A 23,549-nucleotide genomic window follows, 5' to 3' on the forward strand; every position below is an offset into this window, starting at 1 on the left:
TTCCTTCACTGACTCTCTACCATACCAACTCCTTTACCTCCTGGATCCCTACCCATCACTGTTGATGCCCCCTCCACATACACCAACATCCCTCATGCCCATGGTCTTACCACTACTGGACACTACCTTTTCCAGTATCCTTCAGACTCCAAACATACTACCTCATTCCTCATACACCTTACTAACTTTATCCTAACTAACAACAACTTCTACTTTGAATGGGAGGTATAAAAAAACAAACTTGGAGCACAGTCATGGGCACCCAAGTTGCACTCTCCAATGCCAACTTGTTTATGGCCATCTAGAGGATGTGTTTGTAAACTTCCAAAATGCTAAACACCTAGTCTGCTTCAGGTTTATTCATGATGTCTTCATGATCTGGATTCAGGGCCAAGACACTCTCAGTTCATTACTTCACAAACTTAACAACTTGTCTTCCATCTGCTTCACATGGTTCTCCTTTACCCGGAGTACCACCTTTCTGGGTGCAGACCTCCTACTCTCTGATATCTCCAGCTACATTTCTGTCCACATCAAACCCACCGACCACCAACAGTACCAGCATTTTGATAGTTGTCATCCCTTCCACACCAAAAAAATCCCTCCCACACAGCCTGGCCACCTGGGGATGGTGTATCTATAGTGACAAATACTCCCTTGCCCAGTATGCTGAACCTTCACAAACAGACAGTTTTTCACAGACCTAGTCCACAAACAGATCACCCATGCCATTTCTCCCCACATCTCCAATCCTCTCACCACCTCCAAGAACCAGCTACAAAGTTTTGCCCCCTTCTTCACTAAATACCACCCCAGACTGGAACAACTGAACCACATCCTTTGCCAGGGTTTATTCCTTATCATCATGCCCTGAAATGAGGACCACCCTACTCAAGATCCTTCCCATACCTCCTAAAGTAGTGTTGAGTTGGTCATCATGTCTCCTCAACATCCTAGTCTATCTCTATGTCACGCCAAATCCCAATCTCTTGCCACAGGGATCATATCCTTGCGCAAGACCAAAGTGCAAGAACTGTCCAAACCACCCATGGAGCACTTCCTATTCCAGTCCTGTCACATTCTTACCCTTCACCATCAGAGGCCAAGCCACTTATGAAACCAGCCATGTCATATACCAAACCTGCCAATATTTTTGCACAGCATTTTATTTGGCATGACTACCAACTAGGTGTCAGACAGGATTAATGGCCACTGCCTAACTGTGGATAAGAACAAAGTCAGAGTTGCCACAAGTTTCCCCAAGTAAACTTCCATGATATTTCCCTGATTTCCAGACAAGTTTTAGCATTTTTCCCTAATAAATTTTGAGCTCTCAAGGGTAATTAAAAACATAAGCTGACAAAAAGGTAAGGATTTCTGTATTACTAAATGTGTGAGCAAAAATCTTAAGTACTAACATGAACATCTTTTGTAATGAACTGGTTTTAGATAGAGAAGCAAGCCAAATGGTATGTATGTTTCATCAAGACCACTCTTGTTTTTTGTTTCAATAAAGCAAAACATATCTGGTGGCAAAAATATGGATTTTGCTGGAGTCACAAGACAGATTTAAAATACCTTCACTGCTTTAAGAAAAAACCTCAGAAAAAGAAGGCCTCTTGAAAGAAAGGTATAAGGTGGGGAAGAGGTGTGTAAATCAACACTATAGGTGCCAGTCAATAAAATGTTGGTTCTACTATGTTTGTTATTGTTGGTTATTACCCACTGTGTTATGTCTATTGTTCTACAGGTATTGTGTGATGTTTCTTTCAATAAATATACAACTACATAGCATTCAAACAGCCAGTGACTGCCACAATTTTCTTCTTCTTGTCGTCCATATTTTCTAATATATAAACTACTTTCAAAGTGCCAAAATGTACTGGAATAAATAACATGTCTGTAGAATGTCAGACTGTACATTGTACTTGTAATGAGGCATTTGAAATTCCTGAAATCCATCACCCATGGCCTCTGAATTGCCCAGGAGCACCACTGTCCCAGGTCCATGAATAAACCATGAAAATCTGCCACATCAGTGAGACTAGATCTGACAAACAGAGCTCAGCTCGCACTTTAGTGAAAAACTATGGGCTTCAGATCGGCAAACCTGATCCATCAGAGATACCCACAGAAATGGCCTGCAGTTTTGGCCTGTCATGGAAGTCCACTCGTGTGGCCAGCTATTCATGTGTCACAAATACCATGTTTTTGGAATGAGACTGCAGTGATCATCCACACAAAAGATAACTTGCACGAATAACCTGAGAATCAATAGTAATGAGGACAGATTGCAGTAGGTACTGGGAGATGAAGAAGCTTGCACAAGATAGAGTAGCATGGAGAGCTGCATCAAAACAGTCTCAGGACTGAAGACCACAACAACAACGAGGGCCCTAAAAGATGATTGCTGAGCCACAGACAGGAACATAGAAAAAACACTCATACTCACTACTAAATTTTTGGCCACAGAAAATGAAAGTGCACACACATTTGCACAATCACTCAGACACAACTCATGCACACATGGCCATTGTCTCCAGCTGCTGCATCCACAAGATCTGAGAATAAGATCCAAACAACCACTCCTCATGCCTCCTGCCCCTCATCAGTAGTTTGTAGGCTGGGAGCAAGTAGTGGTGGCAGTACTGACTGCAAGCTGAGTGGAGGGGTAGGAAAGGGAGAAGCAGTAAGACTGAGAGAGTAGGGAAGCAGCTGAACCCAGCAAGAGGCAAAGCATGACATATCAGTAAACAAACAATTGCATGTTACAGAGACAAAAATGAGATATTTCCAGTGTTTTTTTTCCAAGTTTCCCTGATATTTCCTTGATTTCCCCAATACATTTGAAATTCCCTGATTTCCAGAACTTGTGGCAACCCTGACAGTAGACTCCCCTGTGACACAACATGCAGCTGAACATAACATGCTTTATTTCAATGGCAACTTCACTACCAGAGCCAACTGGATCTTCCTCTCAACCATCAGATTTTTTTGAACTGTGCAAATGGGGGATAAACTCTCTGAAATTATCCTGGCCTCAGCCTATGGTAATCTAATGTCATCCACATTCCACCCAATTGTTTCCACCCCCTCTGTCCTATCATCTCATCCCTTATCTTGTTTCCCACCCTCTGGGGTGTGCTGTCATCTGCATCTGCCTCTGCCAATGCACATGCCTTTTTTCCCTTCCCCACCCCTCTCCTTTTTCACTCGCCGCCCCCCCCCCCCCTCGCCCCCACCGCACATTCCCTGCCCCACAGCCTCCCTCCCCTTCCCCATTCCCTCCAGATTGCTGCTTCCATTCTACATGACAGATGCATTCCAATCTGAGCTGCAGGAGATGACAGTCATGACCGCTTGAGGTGTGCTTGCTTGTGTGAATAAATGAATGTGTTTTCCTTCCTGATGAAAGCTTTGTCCAAAAGATAATGTGTGTCTTTTTATTATGCCTGTCTGTAACTAACATGTCATCATTATAGTAGTTAGCAATCTATCTTTTCCTTATATTTTTGATATTCCAACCTGGTGTTTCCATTGTTTATCTAATGATTAGGTTCTTTCATTGTACTCATCCTGTGGTTACTGGGATATATCCCACTTATGAACAATAAGCATTTGGAAAAATTAAGTACAAGCATTTCATTTCATCCATTCCTTTTTAATTTGTTACATTACAAATAGTATCAAATAAAAAATGTAAATTTACAATCTAGCAACAAATGAAGAAGATTCAAACTCAATTAGACAAACAAAGAGACAATATGAGAACAGTTATGTCTGTAAAATTGAATAAAATTTTCAAAAGATTTACACTAAAACTATTTATAAAACTGAATCAAAGCCAAATAGGTACCAGCACCAAAAAATCTGCATCAAGATAGGAGGTGGACAACCAAGACAATTGCAGAGTATGTTAGTGGAAACTGTTAAATTCTGCTGAGCCCGTGTAATGATTTCCACCATAAATTCCTCAAAAACCCAATCCAAACTGACAAGCACCAAGTGAATAGGACAATGATGGACAAATTAAAAGGCTAAAAAAATTACGAGGCATCTGTTTAAGATGGAATTATTGCAGAACTCCCAAGTTTGCTTGCCGTAAAACCTTAAAATAAGTTACATTTATTATCCTTCATCTGTGAAACCTTTCCAAATGATGCTTACATTTGGATGAATGACCCCTCTTGTGTGTTGATCTATTCAAACTCTCAATACCTGATACATAGAAACTGCGTAATAACTTACAATTCTACCCTTTATATATTGTTGTTATTATTGTAATTATTATATAAAATCCTCAACTGTGCCATCATTAACATATGATGGGAACCACTGAGATGGTTTCAGGAGCAATCGTAGAATATAGTACAGCATGGAGAAGGAACTAATTCCTTATGAGAGTACCAACACAAATAGCAGAGATGTGACGTATTCTTCTGTTTCTCTCTCTCTTTGTATAAATGTTCTGACTATCTTTTGTCAAAACATGATGACTTATGATAAAATCAACAGGTAGGTTTATCAATGCGCTATAGTGTTATAATATATATGTATTTTTTCCCCTGTTTTTATAGTGTTTAAATGGAAATGATTGTATTGCATCGTTGACCGGGAGGCCCCTATTTGGGGAAGTTGAGCTTCCAGGTGCAAGTCTTATTTCATTTGACACCACATTGGGCAACTTGCATGCCAATGAAGAGGATGAAATGATGACGAGAACAACACAACACCCAATCCCCGAGCGGAGAAAATTTCCACCCTGGCCGGGAATCGAACTCGGACCTGTTTGCATGGGGGGCAAGCACGTTACCACCCAGATAAGCAGTATATAACTGAAAATGCTTATTCTCCGTTGCTTGGACAAATGCAGATAACCACCTGGAAACTATATAGAGGTTGTACAACAGAACTGAACTGGCACAATTTGGGGTCAAGATGAGGCAGCACCCACTTCCACAATCTAACAGTACAGTCTTGATTCATCACTCCACAGTCACCCCCTTGGCTTAACAACTTAATTATTGGAATGGGAAACAACACACATTGTGACATTTAACTATTTATTTGCCTAAACAGTGATTTTTTTATTTTGCTGCGTTATTGGAACTAACAAGGATAAACTGTGTCAGGTAGTTTTAGTGTGCATGCAGAACATTTAGCAAACTGAAACATAAGATGGGAGATGGAACTGATGATGTTAATAATAATAATAATAATAATAATAATAATAATAATAATAATATAGAATGGGATGAGTGCAACAACATCCAGGCCAAACATATTTTCCCAACAATAAATTTCAGTTCTCAAATCAATTCACTGACATAAAAAAATTTAAAATATGGAAGTAGTTTCCATTACAGTAAATTTTTTAAGAAGTTTATGAATTGGTGGGCTACAAGTCTCTCTTCAGAATGTGGAACTCAAAATTACTCCAATTATTAGTGAAACACTAAATAGTACAAAATCTAAAGTAAAGTTTGGGGAATATTTTGAAATTTAAACAGGAGTGAGGCAAGATGATCAATTTTTTTCATTAATTTTAAACTATGGTCTTCAAAATGTAATCCAAATACGGCAAAAAATAAAATCGATGGTTAAATTGATGAACAAATAAAAAAAAGAAGAACGAGCATTAGAATAGATTGATAAGCTTTTGTGCATGGCATAGTAATTTTGTTTCAGGACATTCAGACAGAAATTCTTTTTTAAAAGACAGTGGTAAGGGAAACCTCTAAATATCATTTAAAAAACAAAATACATGTCTATCAACAATCAGACTACCATAATTCTCAAATCCAAACACAGAATAATTGAGAGAGTTTCTGAGTTCAAATATTTAGGTGAAACCATTCAGAACACTGGACTGAGAAAGACTAGTTACAAAATTTGTTGTTAGAGAATGAAACACCTTTCAGGTTTACGAAAGATATCCACAACAAAAATTAATCTCAAAATTAAGAAAACTGAGACACTAACACACAGTCATCAAACTACAGTGTCTTTATGAGGCTGAATCACCCGTTAAGCAGAAATAAGGGCACTGAAGCAATCCAAAAGAGAGAATGAAAAGTATTCAAGAATACTTAAGGTTCCAAGCACACTGAAGAATGAACACACAGACAAGAGCAAATAACAAAACTGGAAAGTATATTAATAGTTACCTGGATGTAAAAATACACAGGCAAAAATTTTATGGGTATACTAAAATAATGAAACCAACCAGCTTAACTAGCTAGGTTGTAGACTTCTACAATAGTTGCAATAAAGGTAAAACTGGGACAGTAAAATGAATGAGTGCAACAAAGGAAGGCCTGAAAGAAGCAAGTATAAAACAACATGGTATACCTGCCTGAACAAAATTAGGCAAAAAGTTCACACCAGGGTAGTTGGCCGGACAAAAACAATCCATGAAGATTGGAACAACTAATGACAGGAAATGAGCCCATTCTGAGGGAATGAAAGTAATACAGGCACAAACAAAAGCTAAAGCAAAACTCTGAAGTACCATTTGTTGTACACTGTGTGGTCTAATAGAATTCAAACCTGAATAATAAGAATATATGATGAACTGAAAACCACCTCCTTTCAAGGTCATTTAAAAGTGATGATGTCCGAGGCTGTAAAGCTATTATGAGCAAATTGAGATTATTACTACTCTATATGCAGTTCTTATCAAGAACTTGTTAATAATTAAAACTTTTATCCATTATGGATGAGGATCACTATGACTATAATGAACAAAGCTTCTTGAAATTACTGCAACCAATCACCTTTTGTTACTGCCCCATTACTGGTTTTGAACTGCCTAGAAATTCATTATCAGATGGTACATATTATACATATGTATCTTCCGATGATGAATTGCTAGGTGGTTTGAAACTGGTAATGCAATAACAAAAATTGAAGAACAAAACAAAAGGTGTCTGACTGCAGTAATTTCAAGAAACCTTATTAATAATTTCCAATGGGTATATCATCCATCTGTTAATAAGCAACCATCTTTTATTTTCTCATTTGTGACAAGCATCCACAATGAACAGAAGGAACTTACGCAGGATCCACATTAGCTGTTGCTTCATCAAGAACAAGTATTTTGTTCTTGCGAATAACAGCTCTTGCTAAGCAAATCAGCTGCCTCTGGCCAACACTGAAATTAGATCCACCCTCTGACACTTGAAAATTAAGCCCTGCTGGTGTTTCATTTACTACGTCTTTCAGTTCAACCTGTAAATACAGAGAAAATTGAGTATTAATATTAACCTGATATGAGAAAAAAAGAAGCATTATTTACAATGCCAAAACAGCAATAAATAGAGCAGACTAATAGAACTTATATGCTGGGGCAAGAGAGATACCTAATTTTTAGCATCCTACATAGATCTTCTATTTTAAGAAAGGCAGAGAGGCAATAGGAAGAAATTTACACATTGTAGGAAAATGAAACGTCGCCCCAAAAGACAGACACAAGTTATAAAAGTAATATTGCGCTGGATGACAGGATTTAGATTTAAGAATGTTGATAATAAACTTTTCATTTATTTATTTATTAACATCTTTTATCATGGAGCAACCACAATAATTGGTTTTGCAAACATGAGAAATAATAGTATGACAATAATTATACTTACAAAATCATACTGCAATTGTTTCATTTTATATCTATTTTATACATTTTTTACTTTATAGTTGATATGCTACTAGTTTATGTGACAATCTATGGCTTAAAATTGGTTGAATGGACGTAAAAAAAAATTATTAAGAAAGATTTTAATTTTCTGTTAAAACCATTCCTCATTTATGTTCTCAGAGAGTTCGGTAGTTTTTTAAACCAAATCAAACCATTGATTTATGAGCATCTGTCTGTCATTTTTAATGTTTCTCTTTTCAGGAAATAGTTAAATTTTGTCCTGCTGTTATCATCACTGCACTTGATAACTTGCATTAATTGACTCTACATCCATATCTACATGGATACTCTGCAAATCACATTTAAGTGCCTGGCAGACGGTTCATTGAACCACCTTCACAGTTCTCTATTATTTCAATCTCATATAGCGCGTGGAAAGAATGAACACCTATATCTTTCTGTACGAGCTCTGATTTCCCTTATTTTATTGTGGTGATCGTTCCTCCCTATGTAGGTCAGTGTCAACAAAATATTTTCGAATTTAGAGGAAAAAGTTGGTGATTGGAATTTCATGAGAAGATTCTGTGGCAACGAAAAACGCTTTTCTTTTAATGATGTCCAGCCCAAATCTTGTATCATTTCTGTGACAATCTCTCCTATATTGTGCAATAATACAAAATGTGCTGCCTTTCTTTAAACTTTTTCAGTGTACTCTGTCATTCCTACCTGGTAAGGATCTCACAACACGCAGCAGTATTCTAAAAGAGGACGGACAACCGTAGTGTAGGCAGTCTCCTTAGTAGGTAACCATAACTAATTTATATATATATATATATAAAGAATATATTATTAGGTATCTGTGCTTCACAAACACTTCCACACATGAACCTGTATGACTACCCCTTATATAGATCATATTGTTCTTTTCTGTAATGGCAGTAATCTTTTTAAGTGGACAGCCGCTACACAGCCCCCGAAGTCCAATACATGGTGATTTGTAGTACTTGTACTTACAAAAACTAAATTAAAATACTAAAATTAGCAGAAAAGGCATTATTTATAGGAGGGGGGAAGTTGCTGTTGCTTCTAGCTGCTGTCTGCCTGCTACTGCTAGCTTAAGATTTACATGACCAAATAAATCATTATAAAAAAACAGTTGTTATCTAAATGCTGTAGAAGTAAAGGCTTGTTTCAATTAAACATTCACACATTTCATACAGGTAACATGGGTCTTTTATTATGGAATGTTGAAATCAAATAATTTGCAGAAGTTGCGAGTAGTAACAAATTATATTAATTTTTTATTTATTTTCTAGAGATTATTAATTTTTCTTCCCACATAGTGGAGCATATTGAAGATCTTAAAGTCAGCATACAGAACTGCCCTTCCAGCTCTATACAAGGAAACACAGAGTATATGAAAATTATTTTTAAATAGGGCAGAAGAAAGACAACTCACCTGCATTTGATTGTTTCATGATGCACAGAACACCACACTACTGCTCTTTTTCCAGTTCAGGTACACACCCAAACACACATCTGTGTGTGTGTGTGTGTGTGTGTGTGTGTGTGTGTGTGTGTGTGTGTAAAGGGGGGCGGGGGCTCTGCATGTTTGAGAATGTTTACGACTATGAATGGAAATAAAAACCTTCTAAGAGTAAATGTGTAGTGATGTGAAAGTAAGAATTCAAAAAGTGAATACAGAGGCTTCTGATGAATAAATATGGGGCACTTTTAAGTACGAACCATTCTGAAACAAAAATAAAACAAGTAGACTCTTCTCAGGAATTTTATTTCTAGATGAACTGTACATTAATCTAATTTTTTACATGATTTTCACCAATGTTTGATGTATTTACATTTGTTTGTGAGTATCTGAAATGTCTGCTCTGATTGAGAATCCCACCAATTATGAAATACGTGCTGTGTTTGTTTTCTTGGAGCTAAAGGTGCGAAAGTGGCTGAAATTATCATCATGTCAGTGAAGTCTATGGAGAAAACTAAAACATGCCTTAATGTAAACTCATACATGCAAACTGGTTCTCCAGCTCATTTGTTTTACTTAATACAAGAATGACTCCATTGTGAAATCTTCTGTACACCCCAGCCATTCCCACCATATCAGTGAAACACAGCATCAGAAGTGTGGCAACCTGTGAGACAACATGTGATACCAACTGACGTGTAAGTTTTGTTTCTTATTATATACTGGTGTGATGCCCCCAAGTTATTAGTCAGTACAGCTGGCCACAAATTTGGCTACACCTTCAACATACACATTCTCATATGGAACATGTTGAGGATGGTAGCAGCAAGAACATGTATACTTATTCATTGCTCAGACCATTTTAATCTCCATTTCCAACTCAGTGCCAACTTCAGTAATGGGAAGTGGCTCTCCCATTAGCCACGTAACTTGGGATCTGAGTGAGTTGCTCTTTCTTCCCAACACCGTCTCTCTAAATTCTCAAATCTGTGATCAGTACCCTCAGTACCTTAGAAACTTGGTTTCAGCTAAATGGGCTGAATCTAAACATATCTAAGACTCACGTGATGCAGTTCAAAACCAAACAGTCAAAATGTGAGCAAATTAAGATTGTACACAACAACCAAGTTATAGAAGAAGTTGACTCAGTCAAATTCTTAGGTCTAAAAGTAGATGAAAATTTGAGGTGGCAGGCACACATTGAATACCTTGCAAACAAATTGAGCAGCTTTGCATTTGCAATGCAAATATTATCAACTGCAACGGACATTGACACGCGGAAAGTAGCATATACAAGCTACTTTGAATCCATTATTAGGTATGGTATTGTTTTTTGGGGTAACTCGACAAACATAGTGCGGATACTAAAAATACAGAAAAAAATCATACGAAATATGTGCACTGCCAATCACAAAGAACCATGTCGACCATTATTTAGGAAACTCAAAATATTAACTCTGCCATCCTTATACATATATGAGATTATTATATTTTTGTACTCCAGACGCGACTTATTTGAGGGAAACCATTTTGTCCATTCACATGATACCAGAAACAAAGAAAATTTTATGCTCCCCACCCACCGCCTCAGACTGTTTGCCCAGGGACCTCAATACATGGGAATGAAAATTTTTAATAAATTAAAAGGGAACAAGTTGATGCAGATGAATTTAGGTTCACTTAAAAGAAAGCTATATGAGGTACTGACAATGAAGTGTTATTACTCAGTGGATGAATTCATGCAGGACAATCTGGAAATTTGAGCTGGGTACAATGTGTTACATGTTCCAAGAAATATCCTTATAGTGTTGTTATTTATTATAGTGCTATCATTAATTAATGTAAAAATCATTGTAATTGTTTTATAAATTTTTGACATGTCTCCTGTACGCAAACCAAATGGATTGCAAATGTACGTCATGAGATGAATAAAACACAATTCAACAAAATTCAACACAATTCTCTGAAAAAGAAACTGAACAGCTTCAAAACCAAGATGATAACTTTTTCTGCTTGAAGGTGTGTCTGTCACTTGGCATTTTGTCTCATGAATTTAAGTACTGGCCAGCCATCTGAACCACTGTGAACACCTATCAGTCCAAAAGAAAATTAAAAATGTATCTCTTTAGCCACTCTTTTTAAAATTATCTGAGGATCTGGATTCAGATTTGAAAATTTCTGTTAGCTATGGACCAGGTAATGGTGTTCATAGTTAATCTGCATGACAAAAATGATTAAAATAGTGAACTTTCAATCCACCAGTGAAAAAAGTAATATAAGGTGTACCTCAGGGCACAATACTTGGTCCCTTTCTTGTCTATGTATACATTAATGACATTGCACAACCTATTAACCCCCCACATAATAGGCTATGCAGTTGACACCTTAGTCTTATTCTATGGTGGAGAATGTAAGGCAATAGAATCTTTCACTACTAGTGGTGTAACAGAAGTAACAGAATAGTTTAGCAATCAAATCGTCAAGGTGAATGTTGCCAAATCTCAATTACTGGTATTTAAAGTGGTTAGTTCTGACCACAACAATGTAATAAATGTACATAACATCTCAGCAACAGAAACAGGGAGCTACAAAGTTTGGGGTGTGTTCGTTGATGAAGATTTGCAGAATGGGAAAAGTCAGTATTGCCTTATATCTCCTTAGCTAGCTCACAAAGACAGTTCCTAGCTACACAATGAAAATAGTATACTATAGAATAATTACCCCTTTCTTGATTATGTACAGATTAGTTCTGAACAGCTGACACTCTTTTCTAATGTATTCCATGTCTCAAAAGATTCTCTTTCATGATGGGATCCTGTTCTGGTCCCACCAAGGAATTTTTCACTATACACTCCTGGAAATTGAAATAAGAACACCGTGAACTCATTGTCCCAGGAAGGGGAAACTTTATTGACACATTCCTGGGGTCAGATATATCACATGATCACACTGACAAAACCACAGGCACATAGACACAGGCAACAGAGCATGCACAATGTCGGCACTAGTACAGTGTATATCCACCTTTCGCAGCAATGCAGGCTGCTATTCTCCCATGGAGACGATCGTAGAGATGCTGGATGTAGTCCTGTGGAACGGCTTGCCATGCCATTTCCACCTGGCGCCTCAGTTGGACCAGCGTTCGTGCTGGACGTGCAGACCGCGTGAGATGACGCTTCATCCAGTCCCAAACATGCTCAAGGTGGGACAGATCTGGAGATCTTGCTGGCCAGGGTAGTTGACTTACACCTTCTAGAGCACGTTTGGTGGCACGGGATACATGCGGACGTGCATTGTCCTGTTGGAACAGCAAGTTCCCTTGCTGGAGGTGTGTAATTTCTCCATCCCTTATTCTCCTCCTTATCTTCCAGTTGGTCATCACTTATTTATTTTATTTTATTTATTTATTATGTGTTCAATGGGTCCATATGGCTACAACTTCACCATGGATGTTGTATGTATCAAAATTATACTTACATACAAGATGAACCAGAACTCCAACAACAAACATTTGAAGGTATTTTAAGAATACCTTCTGAGTATTTCAGCATAAGGGACCCATGGTCTCTGGTGGCTCATTACAGGGTTATTGAATTTCATTTTGTTTCTTGTCCCAGTTAGCTCTGTGTCTGTACTGCATTGAAAATAATGCATAACAGTACAGATGTGTGTCTATTTGAGATGTGGGTCTGTGTATCTATTGGGGATGGCAGTTATCTCTGTTTTTTTCCCATGCCAGTTTTACCTGACTGTTAAAACCACTCAAAATAATCAGTTTCTGAACTAACCAAGGCCTGGTTTTTTATTCTTATTTTTTCAGTAATAAAGCTAGACAGTGAATGAAGACTAAAAAACTTTGACTTACTCCATTTCAAGATACTTAGAATCAAAATATTAAATTAAAAATGCAAATAAAAAATCTTAGCCTCCCCACCAATGGCAGTTTCTCAAAAAGTTGAAACTCTGCTTAAAAATCATGCTGTAATTGCAGGTTATACCACTATTTAGGCATTACAAATAGTCAGTGATAAAGGGTGAAGACTGAGGTTGAAGGACACTTTTTTTCATGTTAATTTGTCTGCTTTCAAGGGCTACAAGCAGATGAAGCCGTATTATGTAGACTACTATGTGGACAAACAGGCAGCAGATCAGCTACCTTCTATTTTCATTGTGTACTATGAATGAATTGTTGTTAAGTTTTTAATTTACTAACTGTTCCCTTCCTCTTCTGTTATGTTATAGAAATGGCAGGCAAATCTTTAATCTTTTAAGGCAAATGAAGAATTGTACTTCATTGCTATGTCACTTCATAAAAATATTTCCAGACTAGTGTTGGTGTCATTTGGCAATACAATGGTTGTGCTGGGATGACAGCAAGAAACTACCACACAGACCAAGTGGGGACAAGTCTTGCACACTGCACGTACACACATGCCTTAAGCCATGGTATACAGCAACAGGGACATTATTGTCTCAGCAATGCTTGATAAAATTTTTGCCACATGTTTGTAGCTTGTTTCTGTTGGCATTGTTACTAAAGTAGCATTGAACAATTTTCTCATATTCTATAACAACAATATTTCAAACTAATGCACACAAACAGGTTTATTTAAACGCGTTTCAATATTTACATATTACAGGCTTTTTCAGTATTGTGAAGGTATTTTCACAAAAATAACGGTAACTGTGGTAACAAACTGAATGAATCATTATTACATTATTACTCTGTAATGAGCTGCCAGGGACTGTGGGTTCCTTACACCAAAATACTTGTAGGAATATTGATCTTGATGCAGTATCCGGATACTCTCCACCATGAGAAGAGGATGATCTTTGTACTATGCAGAGAGAGAGAGTAGTGTGATCTGTATCTTGGTCTGAGCCAGTTGCATGAATTTATGTTGAGTAGTAAAGTACACGTAGATACATCCACTGGATTTGTTATTTATGGTAGACATAAATACTGGCCCGCACTACAATCTACTCACATTGGTGACCTCACATCAGTCATGAAACATGTAATTCTTCACATTTTTGCCATTTTTCATCACAACAGTGTGGCTGTCACACAATCTTCCAACCAGTGTGCTGCTTCTGCAGTGATGAAAGGATTGCAATGTACTATGTGAACTGTTCTGGAAACTGAGTGTGCCAATGACTTAAGACACATCCATACTGACATCATCAGACTTTTAGTACATCATTAATTCCCACCACTTATGACTCTATTCTCATGCCATGAGAACAGCTCCACTATTAATAGTGTTACTAGTGTGCAATGATTCCAGAGTGTTTGTGGGAACATTTTTGCATCATCCATGCATTCTGCATTGCATGTGCAATATGAACATTGGCATTCTGCCCCACAATGTCCTGCAACATCAACAATTGCCAGTCATGTTGCCTCACACTAAGTAGTTACTTTCAGATTTAGAAGACAGTGCCTTTATGGCAGTGCTCCCAATTGAAACTGAGTGCAACATATGTGTAACACAAATTGTGTACCTCCTAAATCTTTCACATCATGAAATGCAAACATCCAGTCATTTTCCAATTTGCCACAACAAATAGGGCTTCATACACAGTCAGCAGCCACCTTGTGAGCTACAAGAGATAATACTTAATGTCTAAAGCTTAGTTTTCACCTCAATCCGACCTTTTGATGTTGCCAATCCCATCTTGTAGTTCGCAATGACTGACAAATTTTTTACAGCAACAGGAGTCCTCAATGATGGTACTAGATACATCAGTTTACTCTACCATCCAGGAGGTCAAGCAGAAGTCATCACTGACATCATGGTGTCGCCACCTCAGATGAACAAATACAAGGCAGCCAAGTTCACACTCCTGAAGTGCCTTTCACGTATCCCTGAACGATAAGTGCTGGAGGCTATGTACAATCAACGACTGCACAACAACACTCCATCACATCTCTGGCAATGTCTCCTTGTTACCATCGACCATGCTCTCATGACCGACATGGAATCATGGACACTATGGGTGGTTAAACTACCAATGGAACTACAACTAGTGATCATTACGCATGAATCTGAACCTCTTGACATACGATTCATGTTTGTTGACTGTATGTTCTCCAATATCTGTCACCATCAATTGATAAACAACCAGGCAACACAGGGGTGTTACTTTCTTCAATGCTAAGTACTACCAGCTGAGCCAGCTCAATGCAAACTGACAGTGATGTCACACCTTGCCCTCTGGCTCCAACATGCTGCAGCAAGAACACACCACCCTCATCACAGAAAGGGCACACCCAGTGACATGACCTCTTCACAACCATTGTTATGCTGATTTCATGCTACCTTGAGCAGACAGTTCAAAAATTTTGAAAACCATTTGAGTTTGTAATGCCTTCAGAGGGCTGAAATAGGCACTTCAGGCTACTCAACACAACACAGTCATCTATCAGTCTCATATTTTGCACAGGCTCATGTCAGTTCTACGGTACTTGTGGCAGATGCCTCTTCATTCAAGGCATACCTACAAAACAATTCTTCCTTGTGGATATGGGCTCTGATATCAATTGCCTGCCCTATGACAGCATGCCCGCTTTTGAACCATCATTGACTATTAGTCTACACTCAGCAGATGAATTGGAAATCTCTATCCATGGCACCATACACCATTCAACTTACAAAGGATTTACAATGCACCTGAACATTTTATGTCATAGACATGTGCACGCCTACTGTTGATATGGGCTTCCTATGCCACCACAATCTTTCAACCGACATAGTCCATGTGGTGTTAATGAACCAATTTTCTGTAGCTTGGGTTCAAGGGTGGTTCTCTCCAATCAACAGCAATTCATTGACCACTTCATGGAAGCACGTTTAGCTCACAATGAAAATTCTGACCTCCAGCACTGCATCAGCCTTTTGTAAGCTGACCTTGCAGCAACATGCATACATATATGTGAGCTCACTTCGCAATGACCAGTTGTGTCAAACGGGGCAACATCCCGCACTGTGCACTCCTCTTGCACCTACGGGCCTGGACTTCATAGGCATTCTTTCACAACATTCACAGACACTGGACATTAACAATCATTTCAAACCAGCTGCCACAGATGAGGTGGTGTAATGGATCTGGGAGATGTGTTATTTTCTACCGGATTTGTCAATAGCAAATCTAATGAGGAAGGTTGTAAATTTTTCTTATATTTTTGTCAGAATATTTTTTATGAATTGTAATTTGCCTTATTTTATGCTAATTTGCTTATATGTTCAAGTGACAGAATATTGATTAATATTAGTAGATGTGACGAATAATATCAAAGAGACTGGTTACAAGTGGAAGCCTGTGTGTTGTGTGAACTGTCTTTGACACTGGAGTCGTCTTTGACTGTAGTCAGTCAGCAGTGAACACTTAGTGTATGACGGTGGAACAATGTACAGGCCCCCATTATAATAATTTGCAAGTGACCAGTAAAAATGAGTTAGTCTACTACTTTTTTTATATAAACATCAAGAAGGAAGCACATTCGGAAAAATGGTATTTGAAGCACCAAAAATGAGGCAAACGCACTGAACCAGGACATCTCCGCAGCCAACAAAACAGCATTATGGAATCATACTTTCACTAGACGACTGAAGCCAACACAAAAAAGTCAAATATCATCTTATAAACATGTACGGAAAAGTTAATACTGTAACGAAATATGCTAAATTCAAGTATATAAGAATAGTGAGTGTATTTCAGTGGCCATCTCCTCCTCACTGCCAGTGTCAACACTGGTCTCAGTGCAGCACTCGCCACAGCCACCACCACTCCTAGACAACAATGCCACTACCTGCAGTGTTAGTAAACAGTGCACTGGCCTTGGCCATCACCTGCTCTAGGGTGTCCAGTACACAGTGGTAGAGTGCATAGGAGTGAGACGACAGATGGTCCTCTATCAGACACAAACGTCATCAATGGTGTCCAGAAGATTTACAAATAGCTAAAAACACCATTCACAAACATTTACAATCAGGTATTGTCGGCCCATCTGACAGACCCTTGGCATCACAAATTAAACTTGTTCCCAAAAAAGATGGTGGAGCAAGACTTTATAGTGAGTAAAGAGTTACAAGCTCAAGAACAATCCATGACAGCTACCCTGTTCCAAAACTCCAAATCTTTAGCATCATTGGCTGCAACTGCACATATCTAAAGATTCTGATGCACCCTGACAACATACAAGACTGCCATCATAACACCTTATGGCTTAAAGAATGTTGTGCAAACATTGCCGGTGTTCACTGATGGCCTCCTCTGCTACTTCCCATTTTGTTACACTTACCTTGTTGGTATTTTGGTTTTCTTGTGTTACTCAGAGGAGGACACATTTCACCTAGAAGAATTCTGAGCCATCCTGCAGCAGGGCGGTGTTATCATCAATATTGCCAAGTCACAGCTATCTCAGTTGGAACTAACATTCTTATTTAACACTTAATATATAAAGCATTAAGCCAACCAATGAACGAATGGATATGGTTAAAAACTAGCCTCTTCCCAAAACTTATGACTTACATCATTTCCTTGGGATTCTCAATTTTTATTGCAGACAACTCCTATATGCTGTTGAATTTCAGTCTCCCCTTACAGACAGCTTGTCAGACCAAGAAAGCAGGGCAGTTGGAAAACTGACTGGACAGTGGAGATATCTGAGGCATTCTGTAAAGCAAAGAACACCTTGGTGTATGCCTTCTCTCCCTCTCTGTTTCTCTAACCCAGAAGCTCACTTCACAATGACCACTGATGTTAGTGACTCTGTGATGGGTGCAGTACTTCAGCAAGTTTTGATAGAGTACTTCAATCATCACAATTCTTCTTGAGGAAACTTTCACAGTCTTTGTCTAAATGATTGGCCTTTGACTGTAAGATTCTCACAGTGTACACAGCTGTGAAACATTTTCAAGAAGACACTGAAGGATGTCAGGTAACTATACATACTGACCACAAGCCACCAGTTGCTGCCATTAGAAACTCCTCTCAAGGTCTCAGCCCTCAGTGGTACAGACACTTGGACTTTATTGCACAGTGTACTACTGATGTGTGCCACATTCACAGTACGGAAACATCATCACTGACTATCCATCCCAAATCTGTGCAATACCCTTGCAGTGTGATTATGGACTTATGGAAGATGAGCAAACAAAGATTCCATTATCACAGGTCTTCTCAATGATAGAGTTACAAAACTGGAGACTGACTGTTGCAGTTTGCTCTCTGCTAATATGACACTGCTCTGTGATGTTTCTCAACAGACCACAGCTCATAGTTCTACTCACTTTGCACCAAGAAATGTTTCACAACATTAGCCACCTGGGCATCAGAGTATTGGTATGATCAGTGACAGACAGGTTTTTGTGGCCTGATGTCAAGTGTGATTGCTGTCACTGGAGACAGAGCTGCCCCTGCTTGCAGCATTCAAAAACTAATGGCCATACTCAACTGCAACTCAGACGGTTCCCGATTCTCAAGACCAGATTCTGTCACATCCACTTGTACATCATTGGACCACACATAGATTGTGAGAGATTCCTTTATCTATTTCTGGTCGCTGACATAACATCTCATTGGGTTGAAACAACACCCCTATGTAACATCACCATCGAATCGGCTGCATGTGCTTCAGTGGAAACGTAGATCACTCATTTTGGTGCACCTGAGTTGTTCACCACTGACTGGGGCCACCAGTTCAAGTTGGATCTATTCAGTGCCTTGTGCTAGCTCTGCGGAATTACTTACACACAGACAAAAGGGCATCACACACAGAGCAATGACTTTATGGGGAGGTGATACAGGAGCATGAAGGTGGTCCTAATGTGTCACCCTCGTTTGTGGACCAATGAGCTCCCCTGGGTTTTCAGCATTTGCTCCTCATATAAGGAAGACTTATATGTCTGCCTAGCAGGGGGTGTATGTGGAACCACTAGTTCTACCAGCTGACTTTGCACAACTTATTACTGATGGTCATCAACAGGACCTACCAGAACTCATACAGTGCATCTGTCAGCACATGCAGAAGATGCACTTGACAGCCACAGCTCCTCATAATACAACCCTCAAGGTATTCACAGACAAAGAGCTTTCTATATGTGAATTTGTCATCGTGAGGGATGACATGGTTCGGGTAGCCCAGAAGCTGCCATACACTGGCCCATACTCCAACAGGGGCTGCAGACATTTCTCATCTTGCTTTGAGGCAAGTCCATGACCTCCCCATCTCCTGCCTCACACCTGCCAGTGCCCTACAAGATGTTCTGAATACACCACATCCTGAGTATGAGACCTCAGTTGTCACTACTGGAAACCAAAGTATGTTGCTGCTTCCTTCTCCACCAGCAGAATTGTCTCTCAATGCCTGATCTCCTGCTGATCTACCATAACCCCCAGCTTTGTTATCCAGGTCATGCTACAGCACCCATGACATTCACTGCAACATCTGGCACTGTAACATGTCTACAATCTATGCATCCGTTACAACAATCACTCGAGAAACAGTCCAGCTGTGTCTGCTCACAAACCAGCAATGACATGGTTGGCCAAATGCACCTGTGCCTTCATCTCCTCACTTACTGCTGCACTTGGCGCCACTAAAGAGCAACAACCCATGCAAGATGCAGGCCGCATGATAAATGGTCCGGCTGTGTCTGCTCGTGCACCATCCACAACCTACACCAGCCTTGCACTTGACACAGCAATAACCTACAGTGCTCCACACTCCCAGCAGGGGAGGGGGAGAGGGGTATCTGTGGGAGTATTGATCTCAACACAGTCTCCAGACACCTTATGCCACAAGAAGGGAACAATCTTTGGACTGTGCAGATAGATAGTAGTGCAATCTGAGTCCTGGTCCAAAGCAGTTGCATGTATTTATGTTGGCTAATAAAGTTTAAATAAATGTAACTGCTGCATTTGTTCTCCATCGTAGCCATAAATACTGGCCCATACTATGATCTACCCATATACTTAGAAGGTATCCCTGAACAACCTTTGAAGTTTTGTAGGTGTGTTCTGGCTCACCCGCCATTTACATTTACATAAATTACAATTTACTATACAACAGATACAATTACAATAAAGGTACAGATGTACATTACACAGTTCCTGAATGATAATAACAAAATCTATACATAACATCTATATTAATATTTGACAAATTGTTATCTTCTCTCTTCAATAGTGATATGTTCAGAACAGTTTGGTAGGCATAATAGTTGTCATCATACTATTGGAAAATCAGTTTAGCAATACAAATTGCATCCTCAGATTGCACTACTATCTGTCTGTACAGTCTACTAGTATAAAGTTGGTAACTTTAAATCACAAATATAAGTGTGGTTTCAGTTGCCTGAGACTGCAGTTCTGTGTGTGAGTTGTGTGCATTTCTCTCTCTCTCTCTCTCTCTCTCTCTCTCTCTCTCTCTCTCTCTCTCTCTGTGTGTGTGTGTGTGTGTGTGTGTGTGTGTGTGTGTGTGTGTGTGTGTGTGTGTGTGCGTGTGTGTGTATTGTTGATGAAGACCTTAATGGTCAAAAGCTATAATTGTGAGAGTCTTTTTGCTGTGCCTATCTGTGACTCAGTATCTCTGCTATATGGTGAATAGCAACTTTCTTTCTCATAATATTGTTACATTCCATTCTGGATTTTCCATTGTTTGATTATAATATTACTAAACATTTGAAACCAGGAAAAAATATTCGAACTTCAGACACTTATACGTACTCTGAAAATAATTCTTCAACTGTATAAATTACAATAATGCAAAAACTACAAGAAATACATTTTTCTAAGAATGTAAAAGTAAGTGTGTAAAGCGGACATGTAAGTCACTGTTCAAAAACTTACTGCTCCCAGAGCCTGCCAAATTTCAGCATCTGGAAATTCATCAAATGGATCCAAGTTCTTACGGAGAGATCCAGAGAAGAGCACCGGTTCCTGAGGAATGACTGAGATTTTAGGGCGGAAATCATGGAGGCCTATAGTACCTGTGTCTATGTTGTCAATCATAATTTCTCCTTCTATGTTAGCTAGCCTGAAAAGTGCAGCAATAATGGAGGATTTTCCGGCTCCTGTTCGACCAACTATGCCAACCTGCAATGAAAATTTTCCAATAATTAGTCCCAATAGGACAGTCTAGTAGTTTATAAATTAACTGAATAATGCTATCATTAATCTAGCTTTAAGTACTTCAGTTACATTGTGGAATGTATACTTGATATTAAGAACATGATGGTGAATTTTACACTGTGCAATGTGTACATGATATTAAGAACATGATTATGAATTATTTGTCTTTTTGTTGACCACCACAGTATTAAAGTTTTCTTTTGTTGTGCATCATTCAGAATAAACTGTTTTTTATTTATTTATTTATCTTACAGCTCGAACACATGTATTTGACGTGCATCGGCAATGTTACAATAATTACATTTAGGTTATTGATACACTATATAGAAAGAAACTTCCACATGGGAAAAATATATTAAAAACAAAGATTCCAAGACTTACCAAGCGGGAAAGCGCCGATACACAAGCAGAATATATATATATATATATATATATATATATAATAGAAAGAAACTTCCACACCTGCCACTCTACCTAAAACCTCTTTCCTTATCACCTTAGCCAGCTTCACCCTGACCCACAACTTCTTCACTTTTGAAGGCCAGACATATCAACAATTAAAGGGAACAGCCATGGGTACCAGGATGGCCCCCTCGTATCCCAACCTATTTATGGGTCGCTTAGAGGAAGCCTTCTTGGTTACCCAAGCCTGCCAACCCAAAGTTTGGTACAGATTTATTGATGACATCTTCATGATCTGGACTCACAGTGAAGAACAACTCCAGAATTTCCTCTCCAACCTCAACTCCTTTGGTTCCATCAGATTCACCTGGTCCTACTCTAAATTCCATGCCACTTTCCTTGACGTTGACCTCCATCTGTCCAATGGCCAGCTTCACACATCCGTCCACATCAAACCCACCAACAAGCAACAGTACCTCCACTATGACAGCTGCCACCCATTCCATATCAAACGGTCCCTTCCCTACAGCCTAGGCCTTTGTGGCAAATGAATCTGCTCCAGTCCTGAATCCCTGAACCATTACACCAACAACCTGAAAACAGCTTTCGCATCCCGCAACTACCCTCCCGACCTGGTACAAAAGCAAATAACCAGAGCCACTTCCTCATCCCCCAAACCCAGAACCACTCACAGAAGAACCCCAAAAGTGCCCCACTTGTGACAGGATATTTCCCGGGACTGGATCAGACTCTGAATGTGGCTCTCCAGCAGGCATATGACTTCCTAAAATCCTGCCCCGAAATGAGATCCATCCTTCATGAAATCCTCCCCACTCCACCAAGAGTGTCTTTCTGCCATCCACATAACCTTCGTAACCTCTTGGTTCATCCCCATGAAATCCCCAAACCACCTTCCCTACCCTCTGGCTCCTAGCCTTGTAACCGCCCCTGGTGTAAGACCTGTCCTATGCACCCTCCCACCACCACCTACTCCAGTCCGGTAACTCGGAAGGTGTACACGATCAAAGGCAGAGCCACATGTGAAAGCACCCACGTGATTTACCAACTGGCCTGCCTACACTGTGATGCTTTCTATGTGGGAATGACCAGCAACAAACTGTCCATTCGCATGAATGGACACAGGCAGACAGTGTTTGTTGGTAATGAGGATCACCATGTGGCTAAACATGCCTTGGTGCACGGCCAGCACATCTTGGCACAGTGTTACACCATCCGGGTTATCTGGATACTTCCCACCAACACAAACCTATCCGAACTCCGGAGATGGGAACTTGCCCTTCAATATATCCTCTCTTCTCGTTATCCACCTGGCCTCAATCTCCGCTAATTTCAAGTTGCCGCCACTCATACCTCACCTGTCATTCAACATCATCTTTGCCTCTGCACTTCCGCCTCGACTGACATCTCCGCCCCAACTCTTTGCCTTTAAATACGTCTGCTTGTGTCTGTATATGTATGGATGGATATGTGTGTGTGTGTGTGTGTGTGTGTGTGTGTGTGTGTGTGTGTGTGTGTGTGTGCGCGCGCGCGAGTATATTCCCACCTTTTTTCCCCCTAAGGTAAGTCTTTCCGCTCCCGGGATTGGAATGACTCCTTACCCTCTCCCTTAAAACCCACATCCTTTCACAATACAATTCCCTAAGATAGATGGGGATACACTAACCCAAAATAGGCTATTTTTATTGCTTCAATATCTAGATATTCGACTAATCTCCTTAGTAAATACAGACTAGATGTTATTTTACCACAAACATGATCTATTTGCTGATTCCACGAAAGTCTGTCATCTGTATATATTCCCAGAAATTTACAGGTACTTACCTGTAAAGTTAAACCATGAATATGTAGATATTTTATTCTCTTTCCATA

At 39.4% G+C, this 23,549-nt stretch overlaps 1 protein-coding gene across 2 annotated transcripts in view; it reads right to left on the bottom strand.

The window, feature by feature from the left end:
- The window catches only part of LOC126334857 (probable multidrug resistance-associated protein lethal(2)03659), a 420,094-nt gene that overhangs the window by 62,811 nt on the left and 333,734 nt on the right, over nucleotides 1-23,549 (bottom strand). For both annotated transcript variants that reach the window (XM_049997527.1, XM_049997528.1), the window contains exons 22-23: nucleotides 20,976-21,221; nucleotides 7,058-7,230 (exon numbers count right to left, since the gene is read on the bottom strand). In XM_049997527.1, coding sequence (XP_049853484.1) covers nucleotides 7,058-7,230; nucleotides 20,976-21,221 — 419 coding nt within the window. The remainder of the gene's footprint in view (nucleotides 1-7,057; nucleotides 7,231-20,975; nucleotides 21,222-23,549) is intronic.

The sequence above is a fragment of the Schistocerca gregaria genome, chromosome 2 (genome assembly GCF_023897955.1).
Source record: "Schistocerca gregaria isolate iqSchGreg1 chromosome 2, iqSchGreg1.2, whole genome shotgun sequence".
NCBI classification, from domain to species: domain Eukaryota; kingdom Metazoa; phylum Arthropoda; class Insecta; order Orthoptera; family Acrididae; genus Schistocerca; species Schistocerca gregaria.